The 19,212-nt window shown below is 39.4% G+C and overlaps 1 protein-coding gene and 1 pseudogene across 1 annotated transcript in view; one reads left to right on the forward strand and one right to left on the reverse strand.

The window, feature by feature from the left end:
- The window catches only part of LOC124775462 (ATP-binding cassette sub-family C member 5-like), a 375,967-nt gene that overhangs the window by 14,637 nt on the left and 342,118 nt on the right, over positions 1 to 19,212 (forward strand). The window contains exon 3 of the mRNA XM_047250294.1: positions 8,993 to 9,135. Within this exon, the coding sequence (XP_047106250.1) occupies positions 8,993 to 9,135 (143 nt within the window). The remainder of the gene's footprint in view (positions 1 to 8,992; positions 9,136 to 19,212) is intronic.
- LOC124778800 lies at positions 16,781 to 16,898 on the reverse strand (annotated as a pseudogene).

Genomic DNA, 19,212 nt, shown 5'->3' on the forward strand with positions numbered 1-19,212 from the left:
TATATGTATGGTGGGTGCTTCGAAGTCAGCAACTATGGGACAGTCAGGGTGATTGGGTTTGTGGATCTTAGGAAGAAGGCGTACGAAGCTCTATGGGTTGATGTGTTAGTCCTTGTGAAGGTCCTGAGGTTTTGAGGAGGGACTGCATGGCTAGGGCCTCCCGTTGGGTAGACTGTTCGCCGGGTGCAAGTCTTTTGATTTGACACCAATTCGGCGACTTGCATGTCGATGGGGATGAAATGATGATGATTAGGACAACAGAACACCCAGTCCCTGAGCGGAGAAAATCTCCAACTCAGCCAGGAATCGAACGTGGGCCCTTAGGATTGACATTCTGTCATGCTGACCACTCAGCTACCGGTGGCGGACAGTTAGAAGCACTGACATGGGATCTTGATGGAAGATGTTGTAGGTAAAGGTGCCAGAAAACTGGTGTAGACATTCACTTCCAAACACACATTGGTCAAGTGCTGCGGTGGTAGATCCCTTGTCTGATGAGAAGATAATGACAGAGTCATCAGCTTTTAGGAAAAGAAGAGTTTGAAGTTCTGCAGAGGACAGCTTAGGGTCCTGTCCTGTTTTAAGGAACTGAGGAAGGGTTGTGAAACAATGCTGTTGTAATTAGATATAAGTACAACATGACCAGTAGATTGAATACAACTCAACTGTATTTCACAGAAGCATTAACAACTTGAACACAGTATTTAAGTAACATTGAGCAGGAACCAATTACATACATAAAGAGCTGTGGCAATACATGTAGAGAACTGAGGATGAAAGTAGCTTTGCTAGCCTTAAATAGATGGTGCCCAGGGCAGGCTCTGATGGTGATCTCTCTCTCTCTCTCTTTCTCTCTCTCTCTCTCTCTCTCTCTCTCTCTCTCTCTCTCTCTCTCTCTCTCAGTCTCTCAGTCACACACACACACACACACCACACACACACACACACACACACACACAAGTCTGAGGCACCCTCTGCAAATGGCATAGCACTGCTGCATATGTGGCCTTTTAAAAGTACGTGCATACGTCACTGCTTTCCTCCTCTCTTAGGAAGATCATGGCTTCTTGAGGTGTCCATGCTGTCCTCCTCACCTGCTGGGCTCTGTCTAAGGTGGAAAGTTTAGTGTGCCATCTCATGAGCTTTAGACGCAGACACATTCTGCTCCTACCTTTCCGTGTCAAAGCATACGGCAAGACCAAGGCCGGGACTGTTTCCATGTTGACCTCGGTCATCAGCTCTGGTTGCAGTGCTCCTGGTGCTGGTGATACTGGTACAAACAGTTGTTCAGGAATGGTTGAAGTAATCCCTGATGATGGTGTTTGAAGAAATAGAGGAACTGCTGATTCGGCCACAGGGTGGATGCCCTCACCTGCACAGTAATGCAGAACTGACAATGGCAGTTGATGTGGCATCTGTTGTGGATGGGTATGGAGGCAATGGTGTGACATCAAGGGGCACCCAGCCATCCACATGAAGGTGAAGCTGGCCATGGTTCCTCAAGCAGAGGCCATCCCCCGTGCAGATATCGTGGAAGTGCCACCCCCAACTCCTGTCAATGAGAGCTGGAATCCATTTAGGGTAATGTCCAAAACTCTGCCTCAAGACAGCCACATCTGGCAGGAAGAGACACAGCGGATGCACGGATTGATGTCCAAGTGGACGATACAGGAGGTGTAGCAGTGTCCTCAGCTGTCACCTGTGCAGTAGCTATGCCAGGCTCTTCTTACTAAATGGTGTAAAATAGTATGAGGAAAGAAAACGATCAAAGGCAACATTGGGTGAATAGGTGGCAAAATAATTTTTCATCTGAGTTTTGAACATTTTCACTAGGCATTACACCTCAGCATTAGGTTTTGGATGGAATGACAGGGCGAGGATGTGACAGATACCACAGGAATTCCAAAATGCCGCAAATTCATGTGATGAAAATTGTGGACAATTATTGGACAGTAATATCATGGGCCAGTGTTCAAGTGAAAAAAATTTGCACAAGGCTACAATGGTGGCAGTCGTGAATGTAGAGACACAATGAAGAACATACAGGAAAGAAGAATGTGTGTCAATGACCAACAGCCAATAAGTGTTGAGAAAGGGGCCAGCAGAATCCACATATGTACAGTGGCATGCACACGATGGCATAGGCCAAGGAGACAATAATGCCCTGAGAGCTGCTAGGTGCATCACAAACTGTGAACAAAAGGCAAACAGGTGTGTAACTTCACCATCCAAGATGAGCCAACAAACGTGTTGACAGGCTAACACTTTTGTGTGTGATACATCCCAATGATCGGCATGTAATAAACGGAGAACCTCTGAAGGAAGCACAGAGGGGATCACTACTCAAGGGGCCATGTTACCCATGTCTAAAAGCAGAACAACATCCACAACAGAGAATCAGTGTCAAAAGATGTAATAATTATGTAGTGGGTCGGATACACGAGAAGGTAGTGAATCTGGCCAACCATGTTGTATGAATGTTATGACCTTTCACAAAGTGGGATCTGAAGCTACAGCCTTCATGACCCATGTGCTAGTTACAGGAAAACCATTAATTATCTGCTGCATGGTAACATAAATGTGCAAACAAAGCAATTTATTCTGATCAAATCCTGGGTCCAGACCTGCTGGCAGGTGTGACAGAGCATTGGCATTTGCGTGTTGGTTAGTAGGGTAGAAATGAATCTTGTAGATGTAACATGAAAGGAAACAACCCCAATATTCAGTGTGATATGGTCCTTCATCTGTTAATGATGCAGAAGCATTGAATAAGAAAACTAGTGGTTTGTGATCGGTGACCAGATGGAGTTTGGTACCATAGCATAAAACATTGAATTTCGACACAGCGTATACAATTCCAGAGCTTCCCTTTCTATGTGAGAGTACCTAGTCTGAGCAGGAGTCAGAATTTTTGAGGCATAAGCAGTAGGCCTCTCGGAGCCATCGAGACATCTATTAGCAGGTACACCCCCAGCCCATATTGTGATGCATCTGTCACAAGGACCAAGTGGAGGCCTGATTGGTGCATCACTCAGCAGGGTGTAGACAGCAACATGGTCTTAATGGTGGAAAACGTGGTTTCACAAGCTGGTGACCAGCAGAAATGAGACCCTTTGCACAGCAACGCATGTAAAATCTATGCAATTGTCGCTGCCCAGGCGAAAGTTTGTGGTAGTAGGTGACTTTGCATAGAAAAGCCTGAAGTTCTTTGACCGGTGTAGGGTGTGAAAGTGACACAATAGCAGAAACATGTTGATGCAGGTGTTTGAGACCTTCATGAGGAACTTCAGATCCAAGATAAATGATAGAAGATTGAAAAAAATTGACATTTTTCTAAATTACACTTCAGCCCAGCCGCTTGAAGAAGAGAAAAATGAGTACAGAGTTTTTGCAGATGTTCTTTAGTGGAGGTACCAGAAACTACAATGTCACCCAAATAATCTGCACAACCTGGTACAGACACTGTAAGTTGTTCCAAAAAATGTTGAAAAATAGTGGGAGCACTGGCAACTCCAAAAGACAACTGCAAGTATTGGCATGTTCCAAAAGGAGTATTGACAACTAATAAACATTTTGACTCTGTATCTAAAGAGAGTTGTAAATAGGTGTCTGACAAGTCAATTTTTGAGAAATATTGACCATCTGATAACTTTGCAAAGAGTTCAGCCAGGCGCAGTTTCGGATATGTATCCGCTATAGATTGTGCATTCACAGAAACTTTGAAATCATCACAGTGGTGTAACCTGCCTGACGATTTCTTTGCTATAACCAAGGGATGGGTCATTCACTTGATGCAATAGGCCAAACAATGCCAGATTCTGTGAAGCAATCTAATTCATCTTAGACTTGCTCCCTGAGTGCCACAGGAACCAGACAGGTGCAGAAAAAACAAGGCCTGTCATAAGGTTTCATGGTAAAGTGCAATTGAAAATTGTTGGCACACCCCAATCCAAGAGAGAACAGAGAGGAAAACTCAGAACATAATGCATCTAACTGTGTATATGGCACTTTTTCAGACACTAAATTCACTTCATATGAAGTGGTAAAACCTGACTACTTAAAAGCTCCTAATTCAAAAAGATTCTCTGTATGTGTATTAACTACAAAAAGAAATGTAAGTGGGTGGACTACTGATTTGTAGGTCACTGGGGCAGAGAACTGTCTGAGAAAAGGAATGGTCTGTTTATTATAATGTATTAATGTGCGTGACACAGGGAGAAGCAGAGGGGAGCTCAAGTTCATATAATGTGTGAGTTTAATAAGGTTACTACAGCTCCTGTATTGACTTGTATGTGCAGGACTTTATGGAAGACCATAACATCAATGGAAAGCTCGTTGGGGGTAATAGAAATAGCTGATTTGATGTTTACATCCACATCTGCAAAAGGATCATTGTGCTGAATTTTTGCATTACAAACATAAGCAATGTGGCACTTTTGTTGCAATTATGACAAGTGGATCAGTGTTTTGGGCTGTCTGGATACTCATGGTTAATGAAACAATAAGGACAGGATGAGAACATGGAATGCATATGTTGCTGTTTACTCATCTGTTTGCTTTATTGATGCAGCTGCTGGTAGCAAGGCTAGCCAACTTGATGCTGTGATTGTGTGCAGACTGCCACAACTATGTCTTCCCACTGTGAACAGTCTGAAGCTTGGTGTGAAGGAGAGGGCTGGACTGCTGACACCTCATACCATTATTTAATTTCGTTGCCTACAGCTCACAACACCTTTAATGACTGCAATACCTAAGACCTTGGAGATGGATTATTTTTATTGATAAATGATAACAATTACCTAGTTTGCATTGTCACAACAGCTAGACAGAGAAAATTCAAAAATTGCTAGCTGCTACCCAGACTATTTTCCCACTTTGGGATACGAGAGCCACCATCTCATACAACTGACCCAATTGACTCATTTCTGCAGGAAAAAGAAAATGTGAACACAGGAGCACTTCCATAAGACTTTCAAGGCGTGAAATAAAGCTTAAGTCTGCTCATGAAACAAATTTCTGTATTCTGTTGCTCCAAAATGAGACCAGAATAGGAATTTGAGATTAACTGCTCTAGACAATATTAACATGTTTTATCATTTTATCTATCTAACCTTGACCGCAGCTGATTTATTTTATGACATCCCTTGTATTTGGAGGGCTATTTTTATTGTTGGATACTTCATTTTGTTTCATCTGGTTCTTTTGACCATAACTGATACTTACCAGCCTTTTTCAAAACCATCTGGTGTTAAACATATTGACAAGGAACTTAGTGAATATATACAAGAACAAGTCAAAAATAAAGGCTACTTTTTAAAAAGAGACTTTTTACTGTGGAAACAAAATTGCATATAACATCCTTTCCTACACAGTATCTCAAAAAACTATATGTGCTTTATCCATCTTATGACAAGTTTCCTAGTTCTGTCCTGGAAGATGTTTTGTGGAATGATGCACATCCACCCTCAATTCACCTCCACAATATCATCATCCAATGAAAACTATGAATCTTAGAGGTGCTCCTTAATCAGTGATGGCTGACTGGAGGAGCCAAGGAAGGCTGGACCTCCTCACATTTGTGTAGTTGAAGTAGTAACAGTAGTTGTAGTGGTAGTAGTTATTTTTACAATAAACCTTTATGCAGTTTTGTCAGCAGGCACAAAAGACATTAGCTTGTGTTATTCCATCTGAACCATCAACATTAGAGAGCAAGTCAAAGTGTGAAAGGGTAGCCGTAACCTAAAGCACAAGAAGAACGAAGCATACTACGTTGAGGCCAGACACAAGCCAGGCTGCCATTATGTCACTGCTGGAAACAGAAGAGGTACAGGCTGCCTTAGCCATGGTACCATGCACTTCTGTGCCATGAGAGGTCTCTCCCCTGTGTTAGGTTAGTTATCTTGTGTGTAGTGAATCTGGACAAAGCCTAACTTTTTACAAGTACTGATGTAACAGTTTTGAGTGAGGACATCATTTCTTCCTTCTAGGCACTTTTGTTTCCCAGGAGATGTGAAACTGAACAACATAAAATTTTGAAGAAAGGATGTCCAACACTGACATCACACCCTCTTCAGAAAGATAAGTTAAAAGAATGTGCATTTCAATCTTCATGGTATGAACAGCACAGGTGGTTGTGTGGTGGCCCTACAAAAGGAAAATTATTCTGCTGGCTATATTTGCTCTGAAGCACAGAAAAACAAAATGGTCTGCCAAGGGTTTTGATAATCCAGAGAATCTGTCTAGAGGTTTAGCACAGCACGCTTGTTATAAAGATCATCTAAGTAGTTTTATTTGAGTTAAAGAACTATCCAAACAAATGTTTAGTATTTCAGAATTACTTAATGAACATCACAAACCAATGAAAATGAGACAAAACAGTGAAGTGAAAACTAACAGAGATCCTGAAAATTCTAATTGACATCATAAGTCTTTTGTGTGAACAGGATATGAGTCAGAAAATTCCCTGTGTCCTGGAAATTACAGAGCCTTTTTTAAACTTGTGCCAAAAAGTGATGAATATTTGAAAGCATACAGGAAGAAATAGGCTAGTTTTTGAATTTTCAAAAATTACACAGAACATACTGTATAAATGAATCCATTTATGAATGTATACATTCAAGGTTGGGTAGAAGCTCATTCTATTCCTGCATTGTGGATGAAGCAACACATGTTTTGGACTAGTCACAATGCTCTATTCTTATGTGGCTGGTTAATTGCAGCAGTGACATTCAAGAATTTCTTCTTGGTTTTCATGATGTTAGCCAAGCTAGAACTGCTGCTGCTTTATTCACTATGCTGAGTGGCATGTTTCAGAATTATGAAATAAAGAATAAACTGGTAGCCCAGATCTATGGTTGTGATCCTCTTCTTGCAGGAGAATTAAATAAACTGCAATCTTAGGTCAGTAAAATTGCCTCCCAAGCTATTTTTACCTACTGTTTTGCACATCATTTAAATTTAGTCTTGCAGCGGAGCTATTCTTGTATAGTATCACTAAGGATTTTTTCTCCATGCTTCACAGTGTTCACTTCTCCAATTGGGCTCAGTATTTCCCTGTAGACAGTGTGGATTCTGTTTTGTGAAAATATGGTGTGTTCTTCAGCTGCATGTAGAACTGGAGACTATATTTCCTTACCAGCATAAATAAACATTTTACTTTGTCAGTTTGAGAGATGTAATGAAAAGAGAATGAAATGGACCAAATTCTTCCAGGAGCTTTCAAACTGTTTTGTCTAATTTTGTACCATTCTTGCAACACATTCTTCAGTTGAAAGGAGTTTTTGTAGTTTTAAATGCATAAAAACATATTTGAGGAATAGTATGGCCCAGGATTGTATATCAGCTCTCGGCTCTTGTCTCTACCTCACTTGAGAAACCAGTGATTACTTGAAAACCAAGAGCATGGTATGATGATGTCATCAAAAGATTTGGGAAGAAGAAGGATTGTTGAGTTAACTTCTTTTATAAGTAACAATGCTCAACTGCACAGTCTAACAGTTCATTTGTAGATAAAATTAAGTGTCATTATTATTATTACCATTATTATTATTGAAAATAGAATAAGGCTTTCACCCCAAAAGATTTTCCAGCAACAGTTATTGTTATTATTATTATCATTATCATCATCATTATTATTATTTTTTTTTTTATTTTTATTATTACTGTTAGCAGTAGCATTAGTAGTGGTAGTCTTCATCATCATCATCTTAGTAGTAATAATAGTAGCAGCGGTGGTCATTAGAAATGCAATATATGTGTATACTGAAAGGGAAGGAAAAGGGATTTTCAATATGTTTCCCAGCCTCCACAGAATAAGGTCCAAAAACAAGAAAATCACTTTTGAGGTAGGACATGGGGGAGGGGTGTGTGGAGAAGCAGTGGTGGGCTGCTTCACTGCTCCACCAGGTAAATACACAGGTTTTAAAAGCTCTGGCTATCTTTCCCAGCTGTATGAGGATTGTGAATTATTCTGAAGCAAAACCACACTTTCTGAAAGTTTGCCTCTCCTCTTTCATTTGATTTTGGGTTTCAGGCCTATCAGTAGCACATAGTAGCTGTCAGTATTCACTGTTTGACCTTCAGGATTGTAATTAATCCACAGTGTACCTCCCATATCCCACAAAACTGTCATTGTCAACTTTCCTGCAGAACATGGCTTTTGGAATATTTTTGCTGAGGTGAAGTTCGATATTTCAACATGATATTATGCTGCTTACTGTGTGGTTGATACTGATGGACCCAAATCTCATCACTGATTACTATGTGGCTAAGAAAGTCTCTCCTTCCTTTCCAAACCACACCATATGTTAGATTAAGTGCTACCAATCATTTTCTCATCTTTTTTAATGTCCCTGTTCATTTTGGAAGTGGATGACCTACATGAATGGTTTTTGTGACAGACAGATAAATGCTCACTTTTAAATATTTCATTCACTAAGAGAGTTATCACTGTATTGTAACCTCATTCTGCAAATTATCTCCAAATATTTAGTGCCTTCAAGGTACAGCAAACAAAACATTCCAATCATTTCTTTCATGGCACATCTGGTCAATGGGAAATTTATGAGAAAATGATCTGAAACCATTTAAATAGGGGTATTATTTTGACCAACAGAGCAATGCACAAGAAAAACTGTGAGAATAATGCATGTCATTGTTGAGTCAGTGATATCAACCTATGGAGTACAAAAAAAATTGTTTTTTATTATTGTGTGTAACATACATCATCTTTTCTTCATGCATATATTTGTTATGGTTCACTACATAAATTGTGAATCAATATTATCATGAAAATTAATAGTATTTAACGTCAAAAAGTTAGCTACATAGTTTTACTGTTGTTATTGAAACAGATTTTATTTGTACTGTGTACAAATTTGTATTGACTGATACATGTGTAGTTATGACATTGTGTGCATAGAAGTCCCTGCAATATTTAAAATAAATTTTATTATTTTATAACACACACATTCTTATACTTTCATTTTTTCAGCAACAAGAAAAGAAGAACTTCGATATGTAAAAGAATCTTACATTTGGAATACTATTGGAATATCTCTTGTTCATACCATTCCAATCATGTCTGCATCAACATTGCTGCTGTTCAGAAGCTTGTTTAATGTTCCTTCATACATGGTGAGCTATTTACTGTAATGATGGATAAAAAGTAAATTGCTACCCAGTATTGCATTAGCTGTCTAGTTAGTTTCATTCAAGTTGATAATCTTTTAACAACAGAAAAACACCATAAAATCATATTGCTTTTGATTGGCATCCCATGTAGCATCAATTATAAGAGACTGCATCTGTGACCTTCAAAATGGTATGTTTAAATGTGAACACAAATGAGAATTACACCTCTATTCATATTACCAATAATATAGAATGAAGAGAGGTTTTTAAAAAAGCAAAAGGAAAGGAAAATATCCCTTTTTTTGTGGTCATTGTATCGCAGAATAGATGTTTTCAGTTTGTCAGAGACATTTCAGTTCCTGTATTGTGGAAAAGTTATCATCATTAATTGGAAAATATTAATAACTTTCCAGATGTGGGTGTATATTTTTAAGAGTGAGTTATCATAGAATAGAAATTCAGCTAAAGTTGCTCAACAAGGGAAAGTCATCTGGACTGTATGAGGTACTTGTAATTCTACAGAAACTACATGAAAGAAATTTCTCATCTCCTAGCAGGTTACTGGTGCAATCAAGTGCACATTGCTGAACATTGAGTTCTGTGGCAGACGACTTCTACATGTTCCTTTGTTGAGGCAATGAATCAGTTATAGCTGCGGATGGCACAAGATTACAAAGATTGGACTGTTGGATTGTGCATCATTCAAAATGTTTTACCTGGTCAGATAATCATGTTTGTTGCTATACCAAGTCAGTAATCATGTCCAGATGTGCTACCATCCAGTAAAATGGCTGCTCAAAATATGCACTGTGCCAGGGATGCAGGCCAGCTATGCTGGATGCTGATGTTCACCTGAGGTTCCACAGGACGTGTGGTTGTAATCAGATGCACTTGGTAATCTGTGCAATAAGTGCAAATTATTGCAGATACATGAATGCTTTCATGTATTATGTCTTCCCATGGCTTTATCCAGCATGATAATTTCTCATGTCACAAGGGCAGAATCATGCTACAGTGGTATGAGGAGCATGGCAGTGAACTCATATTGATTTCCTGGCCACCAAATTTGCTTGACCTGAACTCAGTGGAACACGTATGTTTTATTATTAGCTGTCAGCTCCATGCCCACAAAACACCAGCCATAATTCATGGAGATTTGGTGACCTCTGAGTAGAAATCTGGGGCCAAATAACTCTAACACAACTACAAAGGATTTGTCAAATTCAGCTATGCAGAATTGCTGCTGTGCTGTGTTTCAAAAATACAGAAACATACTATTAAGCAGGCAGTCACAATGCCTTGATACTTCAGAGTATACTTTCTGATTAATGTAAGGAATTTCATCTCTGCTATCTCTCCATGGCATTTGCCCTTTTTGTTCTTTACCTATCTTTCAGTTCCACAAATAAATTCTGGTAGTCAGGACCATTAGTACCTATGGGCCCCTATGACAAGTTTATGTGGGCCCTGTCAATACAAATTCTGTGGTAATTAACCCAAAAGATAAGTTTCAGATCAATTTTTTAGTTAAGGCTTATTTTGTAATTGTATAACAATCTACTGTAATTTCTGATTACAGTGATAGCCATCTTTGCTGTGGCATATTTGTTATTAGCCTACAATGGTGGGTACAGGTGCTGGGGCAGATCTGCATATTGTTGCTACAGTAGTGGGTGCACCATCATAATATTATGGCTTGTTTTTTCATTCCATGATAGGGACCTTTTGTTACAAATCTATGTGTTTTTGCTAAGTTGGAAGGCCAGTTGAACTTTATTTGTTCTAGATTCCCCAGCCTTTTTCTAAATGTCATTACAGCTGATCCATTCTTCAAGATATTTGAATTCTTTAATGATTTCTATTTTTTGTTCTCCAAATTTAAGATGTTCCAGTGTTTTTTTTTTATATTTGTTGTTGGCTTGGTAAATTCAAAAGAGATTTTGAGACCAATTTTTCCTGCTTGTTTTTATAGTTTGATGGTCTGCTCTTAAGCTTCTCCCCAGGTTTTAGCTATTAGAACCACATCATCTGCAAAGGCTAGGAAATTGACTTTGATGCCTTTAGTCTTTGCTCCTAATCAGATTTCACTATAGGTCTTCATGTTCCAATCTCTGACTACTTTTTTAGTGCACAGTTAAATAGCAGTGGGGTGAGTCGACCTTCTTGCCATACACCTGTTTTTATCTCAAAATAGTTGGAGAGTTCTGAATTTAACTTTGGAGTATGTCTCGGTAAGGGTTTCACTGTTTAGGTTTGTGGTTTTTTGGTTAGGTTTAGTGCTTTTAGTATAGATATGAGGGATGTCCTGTCTACTGAGTTGTACACTTTTTAAAAATCAATGAAATTGATAATATATGATATTGCTCCTGTTTTTTTTTTTTTTTTTTTTTTTTTGATAGATCATTAGGTTTTTGAGATAAACAATTTGTTCTGGGCAGCCTCTTCCTTTGCTGAAACTTTCTTGGTATTCTCCAAATTGGTCTTCTAGTTGAGGTTCTGTTCTGTTCTGTTTAGTAGGACTTTTAGAATATCTTGTATGTTACACCTAATGGTGAAATCCCTCTGTAGTTGCCTGTTTTGGACCATTTCTTATGGAGTGGGTAGATGAGAGCCATGTTCCACTGATCTGGAATTCTTTCATTCTGTTCAGCTGTGATTTGGTTTTTGTCTGAGGTCTAGTTCACTGTCCAGTCATGTTAACATGATCACCTGCCAAAAGTCAGAATAACAACCATTTGCATTGTGGACAACTGTGAGATATGGAGGAAGAGAGTCAGGGAGATTCCGGAAGGTACCAACAGTGTAGGGTCATGCAAAGTGGTCCCACAGGATCTTGATTGGGCTTAAATCTGAGGAGTGTGGTGCCAGAGGAGTACAGTAAACTCATCCTGTCCTGTCATTCCTCGGCAGGGGTGGGGGGTGGGGGGGGGGGGGGGAGGGGGGCGGAAACCTGCATTTGGTGGTGGACCTGATCCCCAAGGATAGATGGTGAGACCACCCAGGAAATGCCACAAAACATTCCCCAGATCATAATTCTCCCTCCTGCAGCTTGGACTCTCCCAACAATTGTTGCAAGGTGTATGCTTTCAGGAGTTTCAATCCATTCAAGCCAACTGCCATCTGTATGATGGAGCATAAGACATGACTCATCTGAAAAGGCCACCTGTCACCACTCAGTGGACATCCAGCTATGAGACTGGCAATCAAATTCCAGCCTTCATCACCAATGAACAGTAGTCAGCATGGGTGCATGAACCATGCACCTGCTGCAGAGGTCAATATGCAGCAACATTCACTGAACAGTCATAAAGAAGACACTGTTGGTAGCCCCTTGGTTTATCTGCATGGTCAGCTACTCAACAGTTACATGTCTATTTACCTGTACACATTTCCACAGCTGTCATTCACCCGCGCCATCTACAGCCTGCAGTGTACCACAGTTGCCTCAGTGTAGGTTTTGGATAGCTTCATTTTGCCATGCAGGGTATTTTTCAACCAAGGTGACATGCGAACAGTTTAAAAGTTTAGCCATTTTGGATATACTTCCACCCTTGGCCCAAAAGTCAAGGATCATACCCATTTGGATGACAGATAAATTGCTCAGTTCTTGCATTACAACAATGACTGCAGCGTTTCGCCCCATCCCACCCTGACACACTTTATATACCATCCACTGCCATCACTTGCCATCTGTGAGCGGCTATTGCAAGGTGGCACTGAACATAGGTGGTGCTCACATTAAGGTGACTGGATCGTGAAGTTTTCAAGACCCTACATCATTGTTTTTAGTTCCTCAATGGTCAGTAGTTCCTAGTTAGTGTTGGTTGTGTTTCAGGTGCTGAACTTCATTTTTTTTCTATGGCTTTTTCTCAGTTGCAGAGGTTTCTGAAATATTCTCCTGATATTTTTCAATTATCCTTGTTGTTGTTGGCAATACTTTTTGTCTTGGAGTTGTAGGGCTGGTGGGTTGTATTTGGCTATTTTTTGTTTAAAAGTGTGTAAAATATTTTTATGTTGTTTTTGATTAAGCCTTCATTGGTCTGAAAGAGGAGGAGGTCTTCTGGGGCTTTTTTGATTCTTTTGAGGTTGTTTCTGACACATTTCCTCACATTTAAGATATTTTATCTGTTATATTCATTTTTCTGTGAGTGTCACTGTCTTTTCTTCTCAGTTCAATGAATATATCACAAACTTCTCTCTGATAGGCTTGTTTTTGGCTTTGGTTGTGTGAGTTGGTTGGTCAGGTTTAGTTATTAGAATTTCTTTTTTTTTATCCCAGTTTTGGTTTTGCATGTCTTCAGTTGCGAGAGGAAACTTTTTTGAGTTTATTATCTTCTTTCAATGATAATTTCTGCTCTTGAGTTTATTGGTTCAGTTTTTTCTTTTGGCAACAATTTTTGAGTTTTATTTTAGAAAGGTAGTGATCAGAGACTAGGTTTGCACCTCTGAGGACTTTAGCATTTTGTGTTTCTCTATGGAACTATTAGGGACATGTGATTAAGTTTGAAAGCACATAGGTGTTTATTTGGTGAGCTCTGTGTTTGCTATTGCCTTGGTAACTTTTTAAAAGACATTGATTTCAGGACCATGTTGTCTGCTTGTCTTAGTTCTCTCAATCTTATGCCATTTTGGTTAGTTCTGTTATGTGATGGATAGTTCCTAAGAATGTTTCTACATCTGCATCTACATCTACATCAATACTCAGCAAATCACCATGAGGTGCATGACAGAGGATTGTAACAGTTGTAGGGGTTTCTTCCTGTTCCAGTCATGTATGGAGCATGGGAATAATGATTGTCTGAATGCTTCTGTGTGTGCAGTAATTATTCTGATCTTATTGTTACAATACTATGTGAGCAATATGTAGAGGGTTGCAGTACAGGGTGACACAGAATAACGGGAATGTTTGACTTGAGTAGTGGCAGCCATGGGCAGGTGGCAGCACTGTGGGTTCATGACAGTTATCGGGTAAACAGTCTGCCATTTCAGTAATCATGGATCAGTGGAATGGACAACAGCATGTGTTAACCATAAAAATGTTTTATGAAAACAATGATAGTTTTGTAGTGGCATAGAGAGAGTTTTGATGTTTTTATAATTTAGGATGTCATAATGCCATTCTGTTGAAACTCACAATAAAATGTTGGATTAATAACTCTGAAGAGACTGGATCTGTCCTCAAGAAGAAACCGACAGGACAAACAAGAAGTGTGCATTCTCCAGTAAACATTGATGTTGTAAGCAAGTGTGCCTTATGGAGCCCACAGCATTCAATTCATAAGCAAGCAGCTGTGCTTGGAATGTCCCAGGAGTGTGTTTGCAGAATTATTCATCTTGATTTAAAATTTCATCCATGCAACAACTGAAGGACAACAATTACTGGTCATGATTAGGATTCTGTCAACAAATGATAGCAGAAATGAACAATGACGATGAATTTCTAAACAAGTTGTGGATGTCAGACGAGGCACATTTTCATCTCACAGGTTTTGTGAATAAACAGAACTGCCATTACTGGGCAAACACAAATCCTAATGATGTTCATGAGTGCCCGTTATATTCTACTAATATGACACTATGGTGTGGTGTTTCATCACATTGGATTATTAGGCTGTATTTTTTTCACAAATGAAAAGGGAAACACAGTAACTGTCAATACCGATTGTTACATGGAGATTTTACAAACTTTTGTTTCACATGCATTGAACAACTTTCCAAACATTCAAGAAGCCTGGTTTCACCAGGACAGATCAATATCACACACTGCATAGCAATTGATGGCATATGTGTGAGTATTATTTGGCAACCATGTGATCTCGTCATTCAGTAACATGCCCTGGCCCCCTAGATCACCAGATTTGTCTGTTTGTGATTTTTTCGTGTGGGACTACCTCAAGAGCAAAGTCTACACAACTCAAACAAGAACCCTGGATGAGTTAAAACAGAGAATTCAGGATGCAATTCACAGTATCCCAGCTGATATGTTGCAGCTGTCAATTAGGAATCTCAACAGCAGATTTCACGAACGTATTCATACAGAAGGATCCCATGTAAAGGACATAATTTTTAAAAAATGATAAATGCCATCAATATTTGGTAAATGACAAAGTTGTAAGATTTCAATCACTATGAATGCAATTTCTTTCTTTCCTTCATCACTTCTAGTTTTATTGGATTGTGAAAGTGTTCCTGTTTTTCTGTATCACCCTGTGTATCTGTAGAATAATCATTTAAAGCTGATTCTTGAAACTTTGTTAATAGACTTTCTCAAGATAGTTTACATCTGTCTTTAAGAGTCTGCCATTTCAGTTCCTTCAGTATCTCTCTGACACACTTCCATGGATTAAGCAAACCTGTGACCAATTATGCTGCCTTTCTCTGTGCACATACAGTACCAGTATTAGTCCTGTCTGGTATGGGTTTCACACCCTTGGGCAATATTGTAGAATTAGTTAGGTGAGTGATTTTAAGTAATCTCTTTTATAGACTGATTGCTCTTCCCCAGTATTCTACCAATAACCTGATGTCTACCACCTGCTTTACCCACAACTGAACCTATGTGATCATTCAATTTCATATCCCTACAAAGTGTTATCCCCAGGAATTTGTATGAATTGGCGATTCCAACAGTCTCTCACTACATTATAGTCATAGGATACTACTTTTTTTTTCAGTTTGTGAAGTGCAAAATTTTACATTTCTGAACATTTCAAGCAAGTTGTCAATCTCTGTACAGTGCTTAAATATTATCAGGCTTTGACAGAATATTTATGCAGCTTCTCTCAGATATTACTTCATTATAGATAACTGCATCATCTGTAAAAAGCCTGATTTTACTATTAATATTGTCCGCAAGGCCATTAATATACAACATGAACAGCAAGGGTCCCAACGCACTTCTGTGGGACACACCCAAAGTTACTTCTGCATTTGATGATGACTCTCCATCCAAGATAACATGTTGTGTCCTCCCTACCAAAAAACCCTCAACCCAGTCACAAATTTCACTTGAGACTCCATATTATCATACTTTTGACAATAAGTGTAGGTGTGGTACTGAGTCAAATGCTTTTCAGAAATCAAGAAACCCTGCATCTACCTGGTTGCCTTGATCAAGTTATTAGTATGTCATGAGAGAAAAGTATGAGTTGAGTTTCACATGGTTGATGTTTTCGAAATCCATGCTGGTTAACATTGAGAATTTCATTCTGTTCAAGATACCTCATTATGTTAGAGCTCAGAATATGTTCTACGATTCTACAACAAATCGATGGTAAGGATAATGGATGTAGTTTTGTGGATCACTTCTGTTTTGTGGATGACTTCTACTACTATTATTGTAGATAGGTGTGCCCTCTGCTTTTCTCCAAGAACTGGGCACATTTTTTTGTGAAGTGAGAAGAATGGCTAACTCAGCCTCAAATTTAGTATAAACTGAACTCCTCCCAAACAGGCCATGAAGGCCCAAACGGTACTGACCGGCCGCCGTGTCATCCTCAGCTCATAGGCGTCACTGGATGCAGATATGGAGGGTCATGTCATCAGCACACCGCTCTCCCGGCCGTATATCAGTTTCCGATACCAGTGCCGCTCTTTTTCAATCAAGTAGCTCCTCAGTTTGCCTCACAAGGGCTGAGTGCACCCTGCTTGCCAACAGCGCTCGGCAGACCAGATGGTCACTCATCCAATTGCTAGCCCAGTCCGACAGTGCTTAACTTTGGTGATCTGACTGGAACCGGTGTTATCACTGTGGCAAGGCCATTGGCCAAATTTAGTATAGAATCTCATAGGGATTCCATTGGGCCCTGGAGCTTTGTTCAATTTTAACAAGTTCATCTGTTTCTCAACACCACTGACACTAATACTTACTTCAGTCACCTTTGCAGTGGTACGAGGATTAAATTAGGGCAATTTTTGTGGGTTTTCCTTAGTAAAGGGATATATTGAAAATAGAGTTAAGCATTTCAGCTTTTGATTTGCTACCCTCAATATCAGTTCATGTGACATTCGCTCGGGACTGGACACTACCTTTGGTGCCACTAACAGTCTTTACATATGACCAGAATTTATTTGGGTTCTGTGTGAGATCATTTGACAGTATTCTGCTACAGAAGCCATTGAAGGTAACATGCATTGCTCTCTTGATAGACAAACACGTTTCATTCAGCATTTCTCTATCTGTAGCCTTATGCTTTGTTTTGAACCTATTATACAGTAATCTCTGTCTCTTTAAAAGTCTCTTTACAGTGACTGTATACCATGGAGGTTCTCTTTCATAATGGGCTGTTCTACTAGGTACATATCTATCCAGTGCATGGCCAATGATTCTCTTAAACTTGAGCCAGAGTTCCTCTACATGCTCCTGCCCTGTGCAGAAAGTTTCAAGTTTGTCACTGAGATATGACACTACTAATTTTTTGTCTAGTTTAGTGAACATATGTATCTTTCTGCTTGTTTTAGTTGTTCTTTGTACTTTGGTAATCATTGTTACCAGAACTGTGTCATGGTCAATGGTGTTGTTGTTGTTGTGGTCTTCAGTCCTGAGACTGGTTTGATGCAGCTCTCCATGGTACTCTATCCTGTGCAAGCTTCTTCATCTCCCAGTACCTACTGCAACCTACATCTTTCTGAATCTGCCTAGTGTATTCATCTCTTGGTCTCCCTCTACGATTTTTACCCTCCACGGTGCCCTCCAATGCTAAATTTGTGATCCCTCGATGCCTCAAAACATGTCCTACCAACCGATCCCTTCTTCTAGTCAAGTTGTGCCACAAACTTCTCTTCTCCCCCATCCTATTCAATACCTCCTCATTAGTTATGTGATCTACCCACCTTATCTTCAGCATTCTTCTGTAGCACCACATTTCGAAAACTTCTCTTCTCTTCTTGTCCAAACTATTTATCGTCCATGTTTCACTGCCATACATGGCTACACTCCATACAAATACTTTCAGAAACGACTTCCTGACACTTAAATCTATACTCGATGTTAACAAATTTCTCTTCTTGAGAAACACTTTCCTTGCCATTGCCAGTCTACATTTTATATCCTCTCTACTTCGACCATCATCGGTTATTTTACTCCCTAAATAGCAAAACTCCTTTACTACTTTAAGTGTCTCATTTCCTAATCTAATTCCCTCAGCATCACCCGACTTAATTTGACTACATTCCATTATCCTTGTTTTGCTTTTGTTGATGTTCATCTTATATCCTCCTTTCAAGACACTGTCCATTCCGTTCAACTGCTCTTCCAAGTCCTTTGCTGTCTCTGACAGAATTACAATGTCATCGGCGAACCTCAAATTTTTTACTTCTTCTCCATGAATTTTAATACCTACTCCGAATTTTTCTTTTGTTTCCTTTACTGCTTGCTCAATATACAGATTGAATAACATCGGGGAAAGGCTACAACCCTGTCTCACTCCTTTCCCAACCACTGCTTCCCTTTCATGCCCCTCGACTCTTATAACTGCCATCTGGTTTCTGTACAAATTGTAAATAGCCTTTCGCTCCCTGTATTTTACCCCTGCCACCTTCAGAATTTGAAAGAGAGTATTCCAGTTAACATTCTGAAAAGCTTTCTCTAAGTCTACAAATGCTAGAAACATAGGTTTGCCTTTTCTTAATCTTTCTTCTAAGATAAGTCATAAGGTCAGTATTGCCTCACGTGTTCCAACATTTCTACGGAATCCAAACTGAATGGTCAATGGTACCAATTTCAATGTTGACATCCTCAAAGACGTCGGGTCTATTTGTTGCCACTAGGTCCAATATATTTCCATCATGAGTGGGGTTGCTAACTAACTGTTCTAGGTAGTTTTCAGAGAAGACATTTAGTAATGTTTCGCAGGAAGTCTTATCTCACCCACCAGAAACAAAATTGTAATTTTCTCAGTTAATTGGTGGACTGATTAAAGTCTCCACTGATGATTACAGTATGATTGACAAAGTTACATACAAGTGAACTGAGGTTTTCTCTAAGGTTTTCGGTAACATCAGGAGATGAATCTGGTGGGCAATAGAAGGATTTAATTATCATGCTATGCTCAACACTAATACTGACTGTTGCCCAAACAC

The sequence above is a fragment of the Schistocerca piceifrons genome, chromosome 2, assembly GCF_021461385.2.
Source record: "Schistocerca piceifrons isolate TAMUIC-IGC-003096 chromosome 2, iqSchPice1.1, whole genome shotgun sequence".
In the NCBI taxonomy this organism is placed as follows: domain Eukaryota; kingdom Metazoa; phylum Arthropoda; class Insecta; order Orthoptera; family Acrididae; genus Schistocerca; species Schistocerca piceifrons.